The following is a 20,677-nucleotide window of genomic DNA, read 5'->3' on the forward strand; positions in this document are numbered from 1 at the left end:
AGTACTTACATATATCAACAATCAAATGGTTCATTATAGAATAATATTTAGGTAAAGAAGTTGAAGAAATGAATTAAACAGACAGTGATACCAACACCATAAGGACATAGTACAAATACAAGTTCCACTTTCATGAACCTTCAAAGTTAGACAGTCTGAATTGTTTAATGTACTTTCAACATATATCCTACTTTCTAGCTCAAATAACTCACTCACCTCCTTTCTACACCATGGTCTGACAGTTGTTATTGCCATTAAATTGTTACACCAGCCACCAGAATAACATAATCATCATAGAATCCCCTTTCAGTGAACTGTGAGCATGGTTAAATTTTCTGTTTTCTACATATCAAAATCTAAATTATGAAATCATCTTTTTTTTAGTTTCTCTTGAATTATTTGAACAAGCAAGGGCAAAGCACTGTATCTGCAGCCAAACTTTTGCCAGTTTTCATGTGCTCTAGAAATATCACTCTTAGCCAGTATATGATATACTTCAGCAGAATGAGCTTTAATCATGTTATACATTCCATGTTGACTATAACTCACATTGTTGAATCCAATTCATGATTTTCTTCGAGTTCACAAAATTAATCATGTTACATAATCACACTGTATTACTATCACCTAAATAATGACAAATTTTCCGAAAGGCAAAGTGAAAGTTCAAATAAATGTGAAATGAGAGTTACCACCATCCTTGACTGCAGTAACAGTCAGTCCAGCACTAGTGCTTCCCAAGCCAGTAGTGATGACAGATCGGTTACTTAATTTTGCCGCAAATTTCAAGAACTGAGACTTTCCAGTACCTGTAAAAAATTTACTTAATACTTTTTACATGGCATCAATCTTGCTATTCTAACAATTCAAAGATATGCACATCCTGAATCTTTGTAAATCATAGAGAAATGTAAGTTGAGTAAGCATGCTGAAACAGTCCATAAATACATAAATGCATGTAACAAGTCCATGTCTCAACTATTTGGGAAAGGTTTGACCAGGTCCTTCTACTGAATTATGGTCTGAATTAGGGGACTGACCGCACAGGGGGTTGGGGCTTTGGACAAAAAATGCTTTCTCAGATTATAAACACTTGAAGTACTGCACAGGATTGCAACCAATTATAAGTCTCTAGTGCCAAGATATTGAAACCTTGCTTATGAAATAATAAAGTAGGTAAATAATCATCAGCCATGATGCAGATGAATGATATTTTTCCATATTTCCAAGAAAACACCTCGTTCAATTGCTTTCAAGGAAAATGTCTCAATGAAAGTGGTTAATCAATCCAAGCAAAATTGTAATTGTAGATAAATTTAAAAGCTAAAGAAGTGAACATTCAAGAAAGAAGCCTATCATATAATATATTAAAAAGAAAAACTTTACCCGGGTCGCCAACCAGAAGCAAGTGAGACTCTCCTCGAATCTTTGTCCCAGAAGCATCAACATGTTGAACGCCTCCAATCAGTGTTAGTGCAACTGAGATCAAGGAAGTAAAAGTTCAGTATGTGCCTACTCATGCATTCACATGTTTTGAGAGAGAGAGAGAGAGAAGATATTGGACGACAGAGCACCTGCCAGTTTTACGGTGAAGAGCCCAAAAACTTGGGGGCAAATTCCTCGTAGAATAGCATTTCTCCCTGGGTGTAGAGTAAATAATAGGAATAGCTTCACGTAAGTAAATATATAATTATAGGAAAATAATGAAACATGCCCCATAAGGGAAGAAAGAAAGTATGAAACCGCCAAATGTTCACAAAGACAAATTTCATTTCTACATGCACATTTTGTAAGTGAAAAAATACATGACCAACTATTCTTACCTTTCAATGGAGTGTGTCTAAAGTCTGACCAGAATTGCGTGAATTTCATAGTAAAATCATCAGGAATATCAATGTCTGATTTCAGCTCATTAGTTCTCCTAAGATGACAGAAATAAATTAAGAGAAAAATAAGCAAGTGCAGTTATTGTAATTTCCACTTTAAAGTACTTTAGAATAACGAACTGTTTTGACTAGAATAAGACAATTAGTTTGCAAAAGCATGAAGGAAATTAGAACAAATAGCTGTTTTTTAAGGAGCTCATAAACTCAAAGTAAAGCTTTTGATGAGCTATAAACAGATGAAAGGGGGTGGGACAAGTTACAAAAGTGAAACAGGTTAACATTTACCCAGATGTTGATAAATGCATTTCTTGTGATTGTTTTGTACTCTGTTTTCACCCGTAGATAATATAGGAAGGATTGAGAATCAAAGAGTACAATTAATTGACTTGCCAAGTACGCAAGGCTTTTACATAAATAAATGTTATTGGGAACATAATCTCATTATCAAATATGTGAATGTCATTTAATCTCCATCTACCCCTCTTGTCACTATAAACTCATTTTCCAACTTTCAGCTTGATATGTGTGCTAAAAAATAATTGATTCAGTAATTAGAAACCATTTGCCAAAATACAGATGCTGCCATGTTGGCCAGCAGAACTCATCAATTTTCAAAATGGAGACCTTTCAATATGGCACATGATATTGTAGAAATGATTAACAAGGGCACTGAACAGGAAAGTCACATCATCAGAAGGTCTATAACTTGCCATCATTTAGTGTCAACTAATTATCTGAATTGGAATTTCAGTATATATTGCTCAACTAAATTACATGAGGTCAAAATTATAATAGGTCAGTAACCCCTTCAGTTGATAATCAATTTGTGTTTCAGACCAAGTTACTAAGGAACAACTATGTTGTCTCAAACAGATAAAATGTTTTAAACCTTAAGAGTTTTAGATAATCTTCCTTCTCTCTCCAGTTGTTTTTATAATGATAGAAGCATTACAGAAAGGCAACAAAATCAAGGGTTTTGATTCTTGTTACCTCACATGGTTGGCAATTAATATAGGATCAAGGTCACAGCGCACATCTTTTAAATCAGGAGACCACTTAGCAGTCAAGATCCCAGTAACAATTACATCATCTGGACAAACAAGAGTTTATAGCCCGATGAAAATTAGATAATTAAAAAACCCAAAAGCAAGTATGAACTAAATTAAAGAGAAAAAACAAAAACGAAGCATTTATCTACAATGGATTGCTAGCCATGACATCCAGATGGTATACTGAAACATAAGGCATGGTAAGGCAGAAGCTGCAAATATAAGATAAAACATCGTGTTATACTCCAAGAAGGGCATGGAAAACAGCTGGCAGCCGTCTATATAGCTTTCTCATTAGTGATACCTTATTTCCCAGACTCCTTTAGGTTAGGTTTGTTACAGGACAATCATAAGCATTAGAGTCATAATAGGTTTAATGCTAATTCATTTTCGCTCATTGCAGGCAAGCTCTGAATTCAGTACAACTAACTTATGAGCACTGTCATTGCAGATTTCTGAAAAGTTTGTTAGGGCATTAACATTTCCAGATAATATCTTGGAAATTAAATTAAAAAAAGCAACTAAGTAGGTTGAACGACCTCCTCAACCTCTTAATTTACTTTCTTGTCCAAGATGTGTCTTAATCATAAGCTTGCATTATTAAATTTGTGGTTGACTCTAGAAAATCATATATTCACAAGTTATTGCTGCACATACTAGACTATGTTAAATTATTTCTGACTTTGGTTCTTGCTTCCTTCTGCCTCTAAAAGTTCAGTATTGCTTGCAGGTTCACAACTTTTATTCCGCAGCTACTCTCAATCCCTCATGTTTTTACCATACGTAATTCCTCTTTTAATGATCAATAATTCTATTTAAGTTAGTTGAATAAAAGCAAGTTGAAAGAAATTTTTAGCCAGATTGCTGAAGAGGGGATCTTCCATTTGCCACCTTGAACAACTACAACCCAGACCGAAACAATCCTATCTATTCAATTCAGGCAATGGTTAAAGTCATTAAACACCATAAAAATTCATTTTGGCTGTTGTAGCTAACTTAGCCTGAAATGTAGGCTTCAGTGTTTCCCAGCGATATTACTAGTACCAGATCTTTGTAATTGAAGTCGAGCTGTTAAACAATGACTTCTTCACAAGAGAAGATCCTATCTCAATTCAACCCTGACTAACCTTCTATTAGATTTTCCTTCTTAGAAAAACATAATGCAACTTACTAAATCCAATGGAAGACTGGATTTAATATGTAATTTATGGTTAAATTGTTTCTCTTAAACCTCAGTGAATGCATAACATTAAAAAGACAAAGTACATTCCATAGCAGAATAAGAAAAGTTCCCTATGCGGACAGAATCAAACATTGGTAATGTTCAGAAAAAAAAAAAATGTAGAGAGAAATGAAAAACCAGGCTTTGCATAGTGTGGTACCTCCAGCTTTAACAATGTCAACAAGATCGTCCTGAAGAATGACTAGAATTGAACGAGGAATCACACCAACGCCCAACACCTGTGTGCTTTCTTGAATTTTAATTTCCTGATAATCATGACAGACTGTAGTATTTTCTACGCACTGGAATTTAGTGCCTTCGCAAGGATTGGACCTCTGTTATTGAACAAGAAATCTGTTACCAAAAGTATATTTATTCTATAATAACAACATGTACCGCAGACAAAATACTTCCAAAACTACATTTTAAAGTAATAAAACTAAGAAGAAAAGAGAATCAAAACTCTTTCTTGCAAGACAAAAGATCAATTAAAGTGGCAATAAACCTGAGAAGGGCAGATTGATGGAAGTGTTATCGAGTTTCTTGTTTCAAGCTCAGGATAAAGAGGAAACCTACAAATATTTTCAACCCAACTATAGTCAGCTTACAAGTAGGAATATCATGTGAGCTGCAAAAGGAAAAAGTATGTGACATGTAAATTAGATATCGTGAAAATATGTTTGAGTGTGAAACTCAAATCTAGCCCCTCAAAGATATAAAAGTAAATTAGATATCGTGAAAATATGTTTGAGTGTGAAACTCAAATCTAGCCCCTCAAAGATATAAAAGAATGAAAGAGCTAAAACTTTGCATTTGAAATTAACTGAATGTATATGCATACTACCGAATTACAAATATAAAGCAATTAAGTTGCAATTATCCAGGTTTTTTTTGACATATTGAGTAATAATTGCATCGAAAAATAAAATATTTTGGACCTCTACCCACCACAAAAGTAATCTGGTGCAAAAGCAGTGTAATCCAAGCAGAGTGTGATTAACTTCTAACAACCAGCACATCTTACATAATTAGACGTAACATGCACTGATACTGACATAAACAAGAATAAAGTAATCATTCCGCAAGGAAACTAAGAGACTCTGGGTTTAATGCTTGGCAACTATTGAGTATGCTCAGTTGATAGCCTTGCTCAATCTTGTTTATAACTAGTACAATATGAAGATCACCACAAGCCTCAGACACTGACTAGAACATTTTCCAAACAACCAGCTTTCAATCACTCAAAAGAGTTCTCTTAACTTGAAGATACTTTGTTTATGAAAGAAACTAAAGGAGTGATGCCCCCAGAATTAGATTATGCCACCTTTAGCTAGCAAGGCTACTGCTGACTGGCCTTGCTCTGCCAGAAGCTCCCTGTTTCTATCCCTTAAGATAGCATGTTTCATTCAGTAAGTCATACCCCTTCCTTAATACGAGTAAAAGAAAAGCCAAGATTGAGCCATTGACAGAAGGTACTAATTCTAACCATAATTCTATAATCTGTACCAAGTAATTTAGCCACAAGTATATACAACAAAGCTATATAATCAAAGTAAACCAAAATTCTGACATTACAAGTACACTGTACAGTCGACATACGTATTTATTGTATGTGCTAGAAAACGAACTTACATGTGCTTGCATTTCTTGCACTGATATGTCCTCTGCCCCTCATACATCTTCACTGCTCCGGACCGAATTACAGTCCCCTTGAGCGTAAGAAGAATTCCTCGGTGTTTCACTCTCACACGCCCAATACTAGGAAAAGTCTCTGTGCCACATGCAAAGTCACCCATAAATAGACGATACAAAGCAAATAGCAATCAAAAGGAATATATATGAAAGGAACTGAGCGCATTGAATAGAAGCAAACCAGGACATTCAAGAGGGGAACCGCTGACATTGAATCGAACATGAATGAATTTCTTTTCAACCCCTTTCTCATGTGATGCCATGCCCTTCAGTACTCTTTTCTGTACATACGCATATCAAATGCAGGCAAAATATGTAGTTAAATTACAGCTGCGAAAATTTCATAGAGAACTTAATATATTTGCCCATAGCCATATCAAAATCCCTATTTCTAGATATTTTCCTGGTCTTGGTCCAAAGAGGCAAAAACTACATAAAGAGGTACACATTTCATACCCACTCGAAATTCGTGAATTTAGGAAGGTTAAATCGGGCAAGCAAGAATATGAGCAAAAACCCACATCCAATCCTTAATTCTGGAGGCTTTTTATAAGAAGCATAAAACTAAATACATTGTGTGTGTGGATTTGATTACGTGAGCCAAAATGGCGGCTTCGTCAAAGAATCTCAAGTAGTCTGTTGGGTTGGCGAAGACGAGGCGGGCTAGAGGAGGATCGGCATCCATCAGCTCTGCATAACTATACAGCAAAAAAGAGAAAGAGAGAATGGAAATGAGAAAAAGACTAACAAAAGCTTAGAAAGAGAAGAAAGGAAGAGAGAGAGAGAGAGAGGGATCCTACTCAACGAAGAGAGGGTAGTGGAGTTTAGGGTCAGGAGAGAGAGCGATTGAGTGGAGCTGATCGGAGTTGCAGCGTAGCAGATATTCCACCGCGGAATGCAGCCTTATTGGTACCACCTCTTCCTTATGCGAATCCATGGCGTCATTCGTTTGATTATGATCATAGAATGAGAAAAGCCAAGGGCTATCAGCCATGGAAGGGCGGGAAAACGGCTCTAAATACTTTGGAGATGGCCCATCATGGGCTGGGCCGGTTTGGGCTTGAGGGCTTGAGGCACGTTTGGTTCACAAAACAGTTAAATCATTCTCATTTAGTTCATCCTTGAATCAAGAAATAATGGCAATTGTTTAAAAACATGAAATAATTAATACCGATCTCCTCTTAGCATTAACTATTCTGCTCAGTGCGGAATCTACCTCTGCTCACTTTAAGAAATGATTAAGCAAACTTAAGTAATGCAAATTATTATATTATTAATAATAAATTACTAACCTTAAGTAATATTGTAATAAATTATTAAATCATAATTTTTTAATGTTTTAATGTAACATTATTAATTAATTAATTTATTCTTCCATTATTATAAAATTACTAATAATTTGTCCATAACAATAATTTATTCATTCATTATTATTTAAATTATTAATTTATTAATGCATTATTATTAAATTATAGATAATAATTTATTATTAAAATATGAATTAATAAAAAATTTAAATTATTAATATTTCAATAATAAATTATTAATATTGCTATAATAAATTCTATTTTTGACAAGTCAGTCAAAATCACAAATTTATATGTTTCTAAAAGAGGTACTGCACAGTTCAAGAAACTAATACATTCCAATGCACATGCCGCAGTAACAAGCTTGTATATCTATGGGTAATTATTCAACAAAACTTTGATCTCGTAAGAACTCATCCCACTTGCATCCTTACTTTGTCATGGCAAACGAAATGCCAATACAGTTCTTATGGTATAAAATTGCTTCACTTTAAAGAAATATGCATTTTTTTTTATTATAACTACTTAGATCTCTCGATTTTCCCTTACTTCCAGATTCCCAGCAGAATTTATTGCATCTTTAAAACATTGGTGTGAGCAAAATTTTTGCGAAAAAAAATAATTTTTCAACATTTCTATGAGAGTAGCACCGTTTTCATCAACATCAACTTTTTCTTCAAAAGGAACATCGATGCGGTGCGGATGAGGCATAATAAAAATCATTGACATGCATTGTTACCTTGTGCTTATCACATAAATCACGATACTAGTGGTGCAATGTAAGAACCATCAATTAATTTACAACACCGATGCATAAAATTGAAACATTAATACCATAATATGGTGGGATGTTGTCCAAATAGCGTAATAAATTCCTTCCAACCTTTGAATGACCGGTTACCATAGACTATTTACGTAAGGAGTAGCCCCAAGGGGGAGTACATGATAGGCGGTGGGGAGGCTGCCCACTCTATAATTAACTAATTTAGCCACCTGGTTCACTAAGCTGTGTTGGACACCCACACCGTAGATAAAAACTCTTTTGGAAATTTGTTTTCAAACTAGAGGCAACTTGAAAACATTTCAGCAAACATTTAACATTTAGAATAAAGATAAGGTTTGGCTTATAGAAAATTACCATGTTGTCTGCGTACTGAAGGTGGGACATAAAAACACCAATTGAGCTAACCTCTATCCCTTTAAACAACCCCCTGTCCACTACACTATTGACACACGCTTCAAAAGTTTCGACGGCAAGATTGAAGAAAACGGGGGATAAGGGACAATCTTGTCGAAAGCCTCTACTCATTTTAAGTTCTCTTGTTGGGGGGTTGTTAACGAGGACGGAGATTGAAGCAGTAGAGATACATGACATTATCCACATACACCACTTTTCATCAAAGCCTATCAACTTCATGACAAATTCAAGGTAGCTCCATGCAACACTGTTAAAAGGCTTTTTCAAAATTAACTTTCAAGAAAACACCACCGGTGTCATTCTTCTTCATTATGTCCACCACTTCGTTGGCTATTGAAATTCCTTGCCAATGAAATAACATGCTCACCAACTTTACGCCCTCGCTCAAGCCAAGACCGTTCTAAAAAGGAAGTGGAAATGTGTACAAACTTAGGGAAAAAAGAAGAAACTATGACATTGTGCGTGTTGATGGCAATATGCAGTGATCACCTTTCGGCAAGATAATTAGTCCTGAGGGCTCAAATCCATCTGTGGCAAGTCATCAGCTTCATCTTGAAACTTGAGTAACTTCCGGTTCCCGAGATAATCAATGACCCGTCATAGAAGTTTGTCACAAGTAAGAGTGTGAATATAACCATGATGAGAGGATAAATTTTATTGATCCTTTACCAAAGAAAGGGACAGCATCATCCATATTCCTCATTCTCTGCATATAGTTGATGTTACATGAGACTTCAAGTAAAAAATAATAAAATAAAAGGTTAACCCAAACCAATTTCTGTTCAGTAAAAATGACAGATTTAAATGTCGTTGATATAGGGACTTCATAGTGGATGAAACTAAAATATTCCAATATATATGCCACAGTAACAAGCTTGCATATCCATAGGTAATTATTCAACAAATTTTTATAAGAACTTATCCCATTTGCATCCTTATTTTCTCATGCCAAAATAATGTCATACAGTTTTTATGGTATAAAATTGCTTCATTTAAAAGAAATATACATTTTTTGAAGGTTGGAGTATTATCTCATCAATTCTGGTTAATTGTTTAATAGTATCAAAAAATAATTCGTTTTGACTAATATTTTATAACTTTAAAAGGATCATTGTCACATTACACCTTTTTGTAGGTGCTAAATTGAACATTGGCTTATTCTTTGGTGTTACTTTTTAATTAATCTTAATTATAAAAAATAAAAGATAAACTTCACATGAATTTTTTATAATATGATATGTTCTCACATAGCACTTTGAAATTATTTTCTTCCTACATAAAACCTTGTGATGTAAGGCAAGGGGAGGAGGGGGCCTATGTACAAGTATCTACTTACACATATTGAACCTGCTGCTGCTGCTCTGGGTGGTGGATCACAGTCATCACCACGCACCCGCACAATTGAAACAAATGCTAAAAAGTGACTTGGCTAGCTTACATGAAATGCACAAATATGTTCAGGATTGATGCACAGCAGTTAGGCCTCTCATCCAGCAAAGGTGGGAGGAGCTTGCTAATTTATCATGTACATAAATCCTACATAGGTTCGAGGCATAGATGCAGTAGTCATATCAAAAGAAATATGTTTGATGCAAAGTGCAGGTGTTTTCTTTTCTTTTTACTTGGAAAAGAAAGAAAAAAAATCAAATTGTTATTTGTTGCCTGAAATTATTATACAAATGAAAACAGTCTAAAGGGTTGTGGGGAGCTTTCTCTATGTCCAACTTGAATATGTATCTTTCAGAATACATTTAAGAATCGAAAAAGTTATTCTAAAAATCAGAGTTTTCCTTAGCAGTGCAATAAATAAGGTATTATGTGAAAAAAAAATCATACACGTAAGTGAAAAAAAAAAACCTTATTTTTTCTTTTTTTTTTAAATCGGTTTGGTTTATTTGTAATAATTCATGAATAAAAATAACACAAGTTCTTTTCTTTCGCTTTGCATTTGTGCCCTCCTTCGGAAACCCATATTGCTTATTTCTGTACGCTTGGATGGAGAAGAAAAAGGTCGTAACGTTTGCACCGAACACCTTCTGTCCGATCAGACGCGGAAGCTTGAGCGCCAGGGGCCTGCCCACAAGCCACTTGACTCTGATGCCGATAATGACGTGGTGGCGTCTGATTCGCCAGGGGACAAGCGCCCCAGCCTTGATGACGAGAAAAGTGGTGGGTCAGGTAATCTTCATATTCTTTTCGTTTGTTTGTTTGTTTGTTTGCTTAAGGTTAAGGGTTTATTAATGTACATTTCTTGGTTTCGATTGGTGGATATCGAGAATGAATTTATGGGTGTAATTTTATTTCTAAGGTTTCCTTGTGATTGTTTGTGATGCTTTTGATTAATTGAAGACGTTCTTTCGGGAACAGAAGAGTTGTTCGGGAGAAGATTGTGGGGTTATAGGGGTAAAATAGTTGAACGTGAAGCGAGAAAACTGAGGGCCCTTTCATCAACTTAACCCGTAGGGCAGGGAATAAAGAGTGGGAGAGGTCTTGGAAGAAAAGAGAGTGCTGCAGAAAGAGGAAGGAGACCAACAAAAATCAGCTAAAATTTTTGTACTAAAATTAGCCAATCACAATCATGATTTGGAAGGAACTATCAAAATATTGTATGAAGCTCACATTATAAAGGATGGGCGCTTACATAATTCTTTGTTCTTGCAGTAATCTCTTTCTCTTTTGAAGGAAGAATTGCATGCTCTAAGTGGCACTTTACCTTTTTATCAGTTCAGATTTTTTAGTTGCACATCCAAACTAATTTTATAATGCCAAACCAGGAATGACTACTCCAATCAAAGCCATCAAACGCTAGGGATAAATATAAGTCCTAGTTCCAAAGATATATCATTCTATTATATAAAGGCTTCTTTGAAACATCTTTGATTCAACCTGTATTAGAAATTTGTTCTGTTTCTCTTTATTTTATTTTCCCAGTTTGCTGGTAATTTTGACTTCAAGTTTCATGCTCATAAGTGAACATTGTTCTTTCTCAGGAACTGCAGAACTAGTCACTGGAAAAAGCAATTTTGAAAGGCCAGTTGTATACTCTTTCAATGATTTAAGAGCCTTCACCAACAACTTCAGTGCAGATAACTTGATTGGATTAACTCAATTTGGTAGACTTTACCGTGGGAAGATTGAGAAAGGAAAGGAAGCTCGATTTGTTACAGTAAAGACGTGGGATGAGAGATCAGACCGTTTCTTGTACCCTCCAAATAAGACTTTGATGCTCAGGGTATGTTTCTGAGATAATATTTTTTCTTCATTGCATTTTCTTCTACTGAATTGTTTATGATGGCTGTATTTTCTGTGTTGCAGGAAGAAGCGATGCTTTTAACTCATCCAAGCATGAGGGGTCACCCAAACTTAGTCAAATTGGTTGGTGGTTGCCGCCAAAAAGAGATGAAGGCTGCTGTTTATGATCTGAATCCCCTGGATACTCTGCATAACTATATGCAAAGGGGTACCTTCATTGTAAGTTTTATATCTGATTCTACTGCAACCCTTTTTATTCTTTCTACCTGTAAATTTTGATTTAGTTGTAGAGTGGTTTGAAACTATGCTATTATTCTGTTTGAAGAAGCTTAGTAAAGTAAGGGAACAAGGTAGATTGAAAGTTCACTAAAGTTTATCGTAGGGAAATTAGCGATATGTTTTCTCCTCTGTTGCTCCAACTCAGCAAATTAGCTGGAAGAATCTGTGTCTGACCAACCTGACAAATGTGGGCATTATTTCATCTGCCTAGTTGTCTCGTTAATTTTCTTTGTTTATATTCGGCCAAAAGAATAGATGGGTTCTTGACATCATCACCATGCATAGTCCATTCTCTTTTTTTAGATTTAGGAGGCTACCTGGTAAAGTAATAGATTTCAGTACCCCCGCCCATATTTGGATTCACATCTATATATCTTGAATATTAAGTTTTGACAAGCTAGAGTCTTAGATCACTACCAACACTGAGTCAAAGCAGCATAGGTTTGCTGGCAAGCAAGGGAAATACTTTTTGCAGTATAATTAATTGGTGAAGTCTTTTCAGAGATGAAAAGAGTGGGATGCCTGCATGTGTAACTCTCATTTCTGGGAAGTTAATGTTTTGATCTTCAAAATGTATATGTATGCATTGATGGAAAAATATACAATAGCAGATGACTTGATTTGTATTTCATGCACAGATGATTTGATTGGATCTAAAATTATTGGGGTAGCAGTTAGATCAAAAACCTATTCAGTTAATTTTGGATTGTTTGGTTTGTATTGCATGTGTAGATGATTTTTCTTGGATCCAAAGAATTAAGGTGGCACTTGCATTTGCCCATCTTCTGATGTTTCTACATTGTCGAGATGAGCCTTATGTGCTCCACAATATCGATACACGTCATATAATGCTTGATCAGGTTTATTTTCACAGCTTACCTTCAGATATGACGTATTTATTGTTGAATCTATTTTCAACATTATATTAAAGCTTTTATTTTAATAAACAGGACTGTAATCCCATTCTGTTTGACTTTGGACTGATAAGTGGAGGAATTATTGGTAAGATGAGCTTTGTAAAAGACCGCGCATTCATGACTCCTTGCTATGGTGATGTACATTCGTTTAAAATAGGTGATTTATCCTTTGCACTTATGCTATTTTGAACTGAATGTAGTTCATGATGATGGAAATGCATCATTTGAAGTGAGAAGAAGCCATGTCTCCATATGAGTCTGCATCTTCACTTTAAAAAGTGAATGATAGGTGATGTTTGTTCAGGTTGCTTGGTTATTAATTAGCTTGATAGATTTCTACATAAAAAATCTATGAAGACACTTTTACATATTATAAAACCCACAAACTCATTTTGATGAATTTGAGTCACAGATGGACTTTGCTTCAACCCATGGTTTCACCACTGTGGGTTGCAAAAAATCTTGTGTACTTTGCTAAATTGATATAATGATAACTAATGACCCTAGCATCTACAGTATGGCCTTAGTGTGCCTCTAGATCTAAGCCTTAATCTCTTGCATCGGAGTGCTTGTTCAAAGTTGATATGATTATTCTTGTAGGTGGAGCTGCTGGAAAGCCAAGTGTGGGGAATGATGTGTTTTCATATGCTGTGGTTCTCCTGGAGCTGATATCTAAAAGAATTACTACTGAAGAGGAGGGGTGCAGTGATGATGCTCAATTCACAGATAACTGGGCTCTGAAAGAATATAAGCCTGGATATTCTCTTGTGCCCCAGAGCTTGCAGAATCAGTCCGGCTATGGTGCTAGTGATGGACTGACTATAACAGAGTTGGCAATGCAGTGTATAAAATATTACCCCAGTGAGCGACCGTCAATGGAAAGGGTAGTTGAGTGTCTAGAAAATTTGTCAGTTGTCAAAACCCACGGTGGAGAAATGCTATTGCATGGATTGTAGTATGTGATTTGCTGGGAATTCCTTCTGTATTGGCCTATTAGATGAGCTAAGAATTCCTGTTACTTCCGTGCAACCCAGTACATTGGAAAATCATGTACTTCCTAACTTTTTTGCATTGAATTTCTTTGTTCATTTCGCTATTAGGGTTACTTGTGGTATGTTCTATTTTTTGTTTAGCACTAAAAAGAATAATCGTTTGAGGAAATTAAGAAAAATAACTCTTTTCATAAGTTTAATTTAAAAATATCTGTTATTATAATTTTAATTATTTTTAATCAACCTTTGATATTACTTGACAATAATATTTTTAAATAATTAAAATAAATTAAAATAATTTTGATTTTCTCTATTTTACTATTTAAATAAAAATTTTAAAATTAAATTTTTGATTTGTTTTTCTTGTCAAATATTGTTTATTTCGTGATTTAACTTTTTTCGTATCTCAAAGTTGACAGATTACAATTGATTAATTATATCTGTAAATTAGAATATTGTTTGACTTTAGTAATTTAAACTTAACTGCGAATAGACAAATCAATTAGTTAGAAGGTATTACATTATTAGTTTTTAGGTATTGTGTTAGTGATTTTTATATATTGTGAGACTGATTTTTAATAGTGTGACTTGATCATTACATTTTTTGTTTTCAGACATTATCTGATTTAGACATTGCGTGATTGGTTTTAGAGATTACGTGATTAGGTTTGTATGCATTGTGTGACTGATTTTTAGATAATGTCTAATCATGCAATGTCCTATTAGTCAGTCACGTAATGCTTAAAACTTTACGGAATTGGTGCAGGTTGCACACATCATCTTCGTTAATCTCGCAAGGAGTCCTCCTAGACCGTTTTTCATACTTCCCAAATTATCATTTCCGTCATCATAAGAATCCAAAAGATGTATACCTTCCACCATGTCGACAAAATCGTTATTGGAAGGCGACGATCTCCTGTGGCCGACCACCTATGTCAGTTGCAAGTCCCACATGGTCTGCGACATTTGGGATACGCAACCAAAAAAAATTTAATGGAGATGAAATTCACCAAAAAGGAAGACCCATAGAGCAAGTTAGATGAAATCTCTACACTTTTCTCGTTCAATCAAAATTATGGTTATAACGGCTTTAATCAAAATTTTGTCTTCTCAGATTGTTTAGGAATTTTGTAGAGTGGGGAGTTTGATAAACATTTAATATCTTTGTTTGCAACAACAATAAATCAAATTAGATTTAGGTTATTTTAAGTTCTTTTTATTCTAAAAATATAAATAAATAATTTTAAGATATGTGATTGTGAAAAAGAAAAAAAATTAAATCAATCGCTAAAAATCCAATCAATAATATTATTGGTCATGTCATCTACCATATAGACTGTGTGACAATATCAAATTTTAAAATAACTTTTTTTATCGAAAGGCTAAACTTTAAAATAATTTACCAACTTGATTAACATAATTAGTCATTAATTAATAATGAAAATGAAAATAAAAATATTTAATTAAATATAATAAAAATGTCAAGATTAAGTTAAATTTTTTAATATAATTCAAATATTCATTTTTCACATATTATACCTTTTTTTTAATACAAAAGTGAGAGGATGCCTTATGACATGCACGCTTAGTATACCAACAACACAATTTTCCGTTTGCTAGAACGAAGATATTACGTCAACAAAACACAAGGATTTTGGGATGAAAAGGTAGAAAAATGGGAAAAAAAATAAAGTTAACTAGAACTTAATATATAAAAAAAAACCTTCTTCATTAAATTAAATTGTGAGCAATTTTGTCATTAAAAAAATAAATATTTAAAGTATAATACTTTATGCCAACAATATTATAAAATATCAACTGTGGTGAAATTATTAGTAATTTTTTATTTTAAACGAAAAATTTCTTTATCTTTAAATTTTGAATCAAATTAAAAATACAATTGACTTTTCAATTAAAAGTGCATGATAAATTTGATCGTTGTTCTAAGTAAATGGAAAAATTAGGATCGTTTCTCTATTATTGTTTAGTTTAAAGCCTAACAAAATTAAATTTTGATTCAATCTTGAATTTTTCAAACCACAAAATTATTCAATCAGTGATGAATATGCGATATTTAAGTTTTTACATATTTTACAATAGTTATATATATTGATTGTAAATATCATCAAGCAACATCTTAGTGGTTAAAAACAGCAAAAAAAAGAAAAACATCTTAATGGTTAAATTTAAATTTTTATCTTAAAGATCTCGAATTTGAATCATGAAATAAAAGAAAAAAAACTGAACTTTAATAAAAAAAGTTGATTGAAGATCAATTTCAATGGTGGCAAAAAAGATACAGCACGTTTCTAGTGATGGAATATTATCTCATCAGGTCTGGCTAATACTTTGTTGTGTGTCAACAAAATGATTGCTTTCACTAGCATTTTTATAGCTTTAAAGTATCATGGTCACTCAACACATTTTTTTCAGGTGCGAAATTGAGCATTTGCTTATTATGTCGTGCTAATTCTGTTGTTAACCCCAATTTTAAAAAATAAAAGCATAAGTAGGTTTTTCTTTTCTTTGGTGGCTCGGTTTGGTTTGATTTCGTTGTAATAATTCATGAATAAAAATAACTCAAGTTCTTTTCTTTTGCTTTGCATTTGTGCTCTCCTTCGGAAACCCATATTGCTTATGTCGGTATGCTTGGATGGAGAGGAAAAAGGTCGTAACGTTTGCACCCAACACCTTTTCGTCCGATCAGACTCGGAAGCTTGAGCCCCAGGGCCCTGTCCACAAGCCGCTTGACTCTGATGCGGATAATGACGTGGTGGCGTCTGATTCGCCAGGGGACGAGCTCCCCAGCCTTGATGACGAGAAAAGTGGTGGGTCAGGTAATCTTCATATTCTTTTTTTGTTTGTTTGTTTGTCTGTTATACCTTGGGGTTTATTAATGTACATTTCTCGGTTTCGAATGGTGGATATCGAGAATGAATTTATGGGTGTAACTTATTTTTCTTGGTTTTGATTGGATCTTTGATTCAATCTGCATTAGAAATTTGCTCTGTTTCTCTTTGTTTTATTTTCCCAGTTTGCTGGTAATTTTGACTTCAAGCTTCATGCACATTAGTGAACATTGTTCTTGCTCAGGAACTGCAAAACCATTCACTGGAAAAAGCAATTTTGAAAAGCCAGTTGTGTACTCCTCCACTGATTTAAGAGTCTTCTCCAACGACTTCAATGCAGATAACTTGATTGGATTAACTCAATTTGGTAGACTTTACCGTGGGAAGATTGAGAAAGGAAAGGAAGCTCGATTTGTTACAGTAAAGACATGGGATGAGAGATCAGACCCGTTTCTGGTACCCTCCGAATAAGGGTTTGATGCTCAGGGTATGCTTCTGAGATGATATTTTTTCTTCTATTTAATTGTTCATGATGGCTGTATTTTCTGTGTTGCAGGAAGAAGTGATGCTTTTAACTCATCCAAGCATGAAGGGTCACCCAAACTTAGTCAAATTGATTGGTGGTTACCGTGACAAACAGATGAAGGCTGCTGTTTATGATCTGAATCCCCTGCATACTCTGCATAACTATATGACGAGGGTACCTTCATTTTAAGTTTTATATCTGAATCTACTGCAACCCTTTTTATTCTTTCTACCTGTAAAGTTTGATTTTGTTGTAGAGTGGTTTGAAACTATGCTGTTATTCTGTTTGAGGAAGCTTAGTAAAGGTAAGGGAATAATGTAGATTGAAAGTCCACTAAAGTTTATTGTAGGGAAATGAAAGATATGTTTTCTCCTCTGTTGCTCCAACTCGGCAATTTAGCAGGAAGTGTCAGTGTCCAACTGACCTGACAAATGTGGGCATATTCCTGACTTGCTCTGGAGGCTTTGCATGTAGATGTGGCTTCCTAAAACTAAAGTGTAAAAAGAAAAAGAAACAAGTAGATACGAATGAAATGGTGGAGGAAACCAGAGAGAGATCAAGAACCAGAGAATATAAGAAACAGAGGGAGTCCCTTAGGCTTTTGGCCTTTGTTCGTTTTGGTTTCAAATGTGGGTTCTTGGTGAAAGCACCTAGTTGCTGGGCTTCTGTCTAGTTGTATCGTCGATTTTCTTCGTTTACATTGGGCCAAAAAAAAAAATAGATGGGTTCTTGACATTATCGCCATGCATAATCCATTATTTTTGTAGATTTAGAAGTCTATCTGGTAAAGTAATAGATTTCAGTACCCGTGCCTGTATTTGGATTCACATCCATATATCTTGAATATTAAGTTTTTTCAAGTCAGACTCTTAGATCACTACCGAGTCTGAGTCAAAGTAACATAGGTTTGCTGGCAAGCAATTGAAATACTTTTTCAGTATAATTAATTTGTGAAGTCTATACAGAGATGGAAAAGAGTGGGGTGCCTGCATGTGTAAGTTACATTTCTAGGAAGTTAATGTTTTGATTTTCAATGTGTACATGCTTGCATTGATGGAAAACTTTACAGTAGCGGATGATTTGATTTGTATTTCAGGCACAAATGATTTGATTGATCTAAAATTATTGGGGTGGCAGTTAGATAAAAAACCTATGCAGTTAATTGTCCGACCGATTTGTATTGCGTGTACAGATGATTTTTCTTGGATCCAAAGAATTAAGGTGGCACTTGCATTTGCGTGTCTTCCGAAGTTTCTACATTGTCGAGTTGAGCCGTATGTGCTCTACAATATTGATACAACTCATATAATGCTTGACGTGGTTTATTTTCACAGGACTATAATCCCATTCTGTTTGACTTTGGACTGATTAGTGGAGGAATTATTGGCGAGATGACCTTGGTAAAAGACCGTGCATTCAATGGTGATGCACTTTGGTTCGCAGTAGGTGATTTATCCTTTGCCCTTATGTTATTATTTTTTTTTATAATTGGAGAAGGGAATTTGAACTCTGCTCTTTAGGTAGGGAGATTATACATCAACTAATGAGACAAATATTTGGATGTCACTTACGTTATTTTTAATTGAATGCAGTTCATGATGATGGAAATGCATCATTTGAAGTGAGAAGCCACTTACGTTATTTTTAATTGAATGTAGTTCATGACGATGGAAATGCATCATTTGAAGTGAGAAGAGGCCATGTCTCCTTATGAGTCTATATCTTCACTTAAAAAGTGAACTCGATTATTAATAACCTTAATCATTTGAAGTACTCGAGTATTTGGTTCATTAGTTGGTATATTTAATGATAAAAATTCTTAAAATATAATATAATTTTATAAATTAATAATATCAATTAAATAATACTTTTGACCAGTCTTGACTTGAGATTAATATGATAAATTAATAATTCGTTAAATTTATAAGATAATATATTTAAAAAAACATATAAGTCTCACTTGATCTATAAATTAATAATCTCCTTATAGGTCAAAATTATAGTCAATACCCACTTATTTTTTGTAATTGTGAATTTTGTCTAATTTTATTCCTCTACCCAAAATCAAAAGGTGATTTGATAAGACCACATCACTTTCTAGGTTCATGGTACTGACATGACTACCACGTCGCTTTTTATGAACCTTTTTTTTCTCTTCACCTAAAAAATATGTGCTCACAAGGTTCAAATCAAGACTTCTAACAAGCATATGTAAGTCCTTGTCACCATACCTAAGTCATAACTTTTGATTAATTCTTGCTTTTATTTCTTTTCTTTTTTCTTTTTCTTTCTTATTTTTTTTATTTTTCTCTAAAACTACATCATTTTAAGAGTTCTTACACTCTTAAAAACCCTAATCATAAAAGTATTTTTTTTTCTTTTTTTCCCTTCAAAAGAGAAAAAAAAAAGAGGAGGTAGAGAGAGGGGAAAGGAAAAAATGTGAAAAAAAAAATTTTATAACTAAGGTTTTTGAGAGTGTGAAAAAACCCAAAAAGACGTAATTTTGGGAGAATAAAGAAAGAAAGAAGAAAAGAAACAAAAGTAAGAATTAATAGACAGCAAAGGCTTTGATACGGTGGCAATGACCTCGGCATATTTACTAGAAGTCTTTGATTCGAACCTCAATTAACGACTAAATTAATTATATATAAAAGGTCTTTGTAAAATATGATTCAAATGTTACTTATTTTCTCTTGAAATTGATATCTCTTTAAATTTCTTCTGTAACTTTTTTTTCCTAATGCATTAAGAAATTAATGTTTAGTATTGCATGAGAAAAAAATACACAACACATACATATTAAGTTCAATATTTTGAAAAAAATAAAAAATATCTTGATAAATTAAATTTTTATTAATTGATGTATAAATTAATAAATTATTAATTTATTGATTGAATAATATCTCGATTAATTAATAAACTTTGTAATCCCGAAAGTATTAATTTATAAAAATTTAAATATATTCGATTCAACAAATAATATGCAAACATTCATAATCACATGACTAAATTACAAGATCTTTGTAAAATATGATTTCAATGTTATTTGTTTTCTCTTGAAATTTTTATAAAATATGATTCCAAGTCTTGAAATTGATGTCTCCTTAAATCCCATCTCTCTTTAAATTTCATCTCTAAATTTTTTTTAATGCATTAAGAAAGTAATGTTTCGTATTGCATAGAAAATTATACATAATACATACATATTAAGTTTAATATTTTGAAAAAAAAATAAAAAATACCTTGATAAATCAATTTTTTATTAATTAATACATAAATTAATAAATAACATTTTATAGATTAAATAATATCTCGATTAATTACCAAATATCATAATCGTCTAAGTATTAATTTATATAAATTTAAATATATTCGATTCAGCAAATAATATGCAAACATTCATAATCAGTGATCAACCTTACAATGTTTACTATTACAAGTGCACAGTATCCCACGGATCGCATATGGTATCTGCTGTTTTAACTGTTTTCTTTCTTGAGAAGGAGAG

General features: G+C 33.5%; 3 protein-coding genes across 5 annotated transcripts in view; 2 read left to right on the forward strand and 1 right to left on the reverse strand.

Moving 5' to 3' along the window:
* The window catches only part of LOC18608252 (probable DNA helicase MCM9), a 10,921-nt gene extending 4,099 nt beyond the window's left edge, over positions 1–6,822 (reverse strand). For 2 of the 3 annotated variants that reach the window (XM_007042838.2, XM_018115237.1), the window contains exons 1-11: positions 6,650–6,822; positions 6,445–6,547; positions 6,031–6,130; positions 5,790–5,928; positions 4,663–4,729; positions 4,318–4,492; positions 2,877–2,976; positions 1,824–1,921; positions 1,575–1,640; positions 1,387–1,479; positions 693–809 (exon numbers count right to left, since the gene is read on the reverse strand). In XM_007042838.2, coding sequence (XP_007042900.1) covers positions 693–809; positions 1,387–1,479; positions 1,575–1,640; positions 1,824–1,921; positions 2,877–2,976; positions 4,318–4,492; positions 4,663–4,729; positions 5,790–5,928; positions 6,031–6,130; positions 6,445–6,547; positions 6,650–6,786 — 1,195 coding nt within the window. In that variant the 5' untranslated portion in view covers positions 6,787–6,822. Of the gene's footprint in view, positions 1–692; positions 810–1,386; positions 1,480–1,574; positions 1,641–1,823; positions 1,922–2,876; positions 2,977–4,317; positions 4,493–4,662; positions 4,730–5,789; positions 5,929–6,030; positions 6,131–6,421; positions 6,548–6,649 lie in introns of those variants that run through there. The other variant, XM_018115236.1, reaches the window with a different exon arrangement.
* Positions 10,262–11,976, forward strand: LOC108660621 (protein STRUBBELIG-RECEPTOR FAMILY 6-like). The gene is made up of 4 exons (XM_018114864.1): positions 10,262–10,532; positions 11,345–11,586; positions 11,670–11,825; positions 11,932–11,976. Exons 1-4 carry the CDS (start codon positions 10,262–10,264, stop codon positions 11,974–11,976), a joined length of 714 nt encoding a protein of 237 aa, XP_017970353.1.
* Positions 11,378–13,829, forward strand: LOC108660894 (probable receptor-like protein kinase At3g55450). The gene is made up of 5 exons (XM_018115238.1): positions 11,378–11,586; positions 11,670–11,825; positions 12,618–12,745; positions 12,836–12,959; positions 13,403–13,829. The coding sequence occupies exons 3-5, from the start codon at positions 12,674–12,676 to the stop codon at positions 13,756–13,758; spliced, it is 552 nt and encodes a 183-aa protein (XP_017970727.1). The 5' UTR covers positions 11,378–11,586; positions 11,670–11,825; positions 12,618–12,673; the 3' UTR covers positions 13,759–13,829.

Source organism: Theobroma cacao, chromosome 2, assembly GCF_000208745.1.
Source record: "Theobroma cacao cultivar B97-61/B2 chromosome 2, Criollo_cocoa_genome_V2, whole genome shotgun sequence".
Taxonomy (NCBI): domain Eukaryota; kingdom Viridiplantae; phylum Streptophyta; class Magnoliopsida; order Malvales; family Malvaceae; genus Theobroma; species Theobroma cacao.

Excerpts from the sequence above, each read along its gene's own strand:
- LOC108660894 (XM_018115238.1), top strand. The coding sequence starts at position 12,674 with ATGTTTCTACATTGTCGAGATGAGCCTTATGTGCTCCACAATATCGAT. Across the intron at positions 12,746-12,835 it reads GTCATATAATGCTTGATCAG|GACTGTAATCCCATTCTGTT; the intron begins GTTTATTTTCAC and ends TTTAATAAACAG. Across the intron at positions 12,960-13,402 it reads TGTACATTCGTTTAAAATAG|GTGGAGCTGCTGGAAAGCCA; the intron begins GTGATTTATCCT and ends TTATTCTTGTAG.
- LOC108660621 (XM_018114864.1), top strand. The coding sequence starts at position 10,262 with ATGAATAAAAATAACACAAGTTCTTTTCTTTCGCTTTGCATTTGTGCC. Across the intron at positions 11,587-11,669 it reads ATAAGACTTTGATGCTCAGG|GAAGAAGCGATGCTTTTAAC; the intron begins GTATGTTTCTGA and ends TCTGTGTTGCAG. Across the intron at positions 11,826-11,931 it reads TGCAAAGGGGTACCTTCATT|AAGCTTAGTAAAGTAAGGGA; the intron begins GTAAGTTTTATA and ends TTCTGTTTGAAG.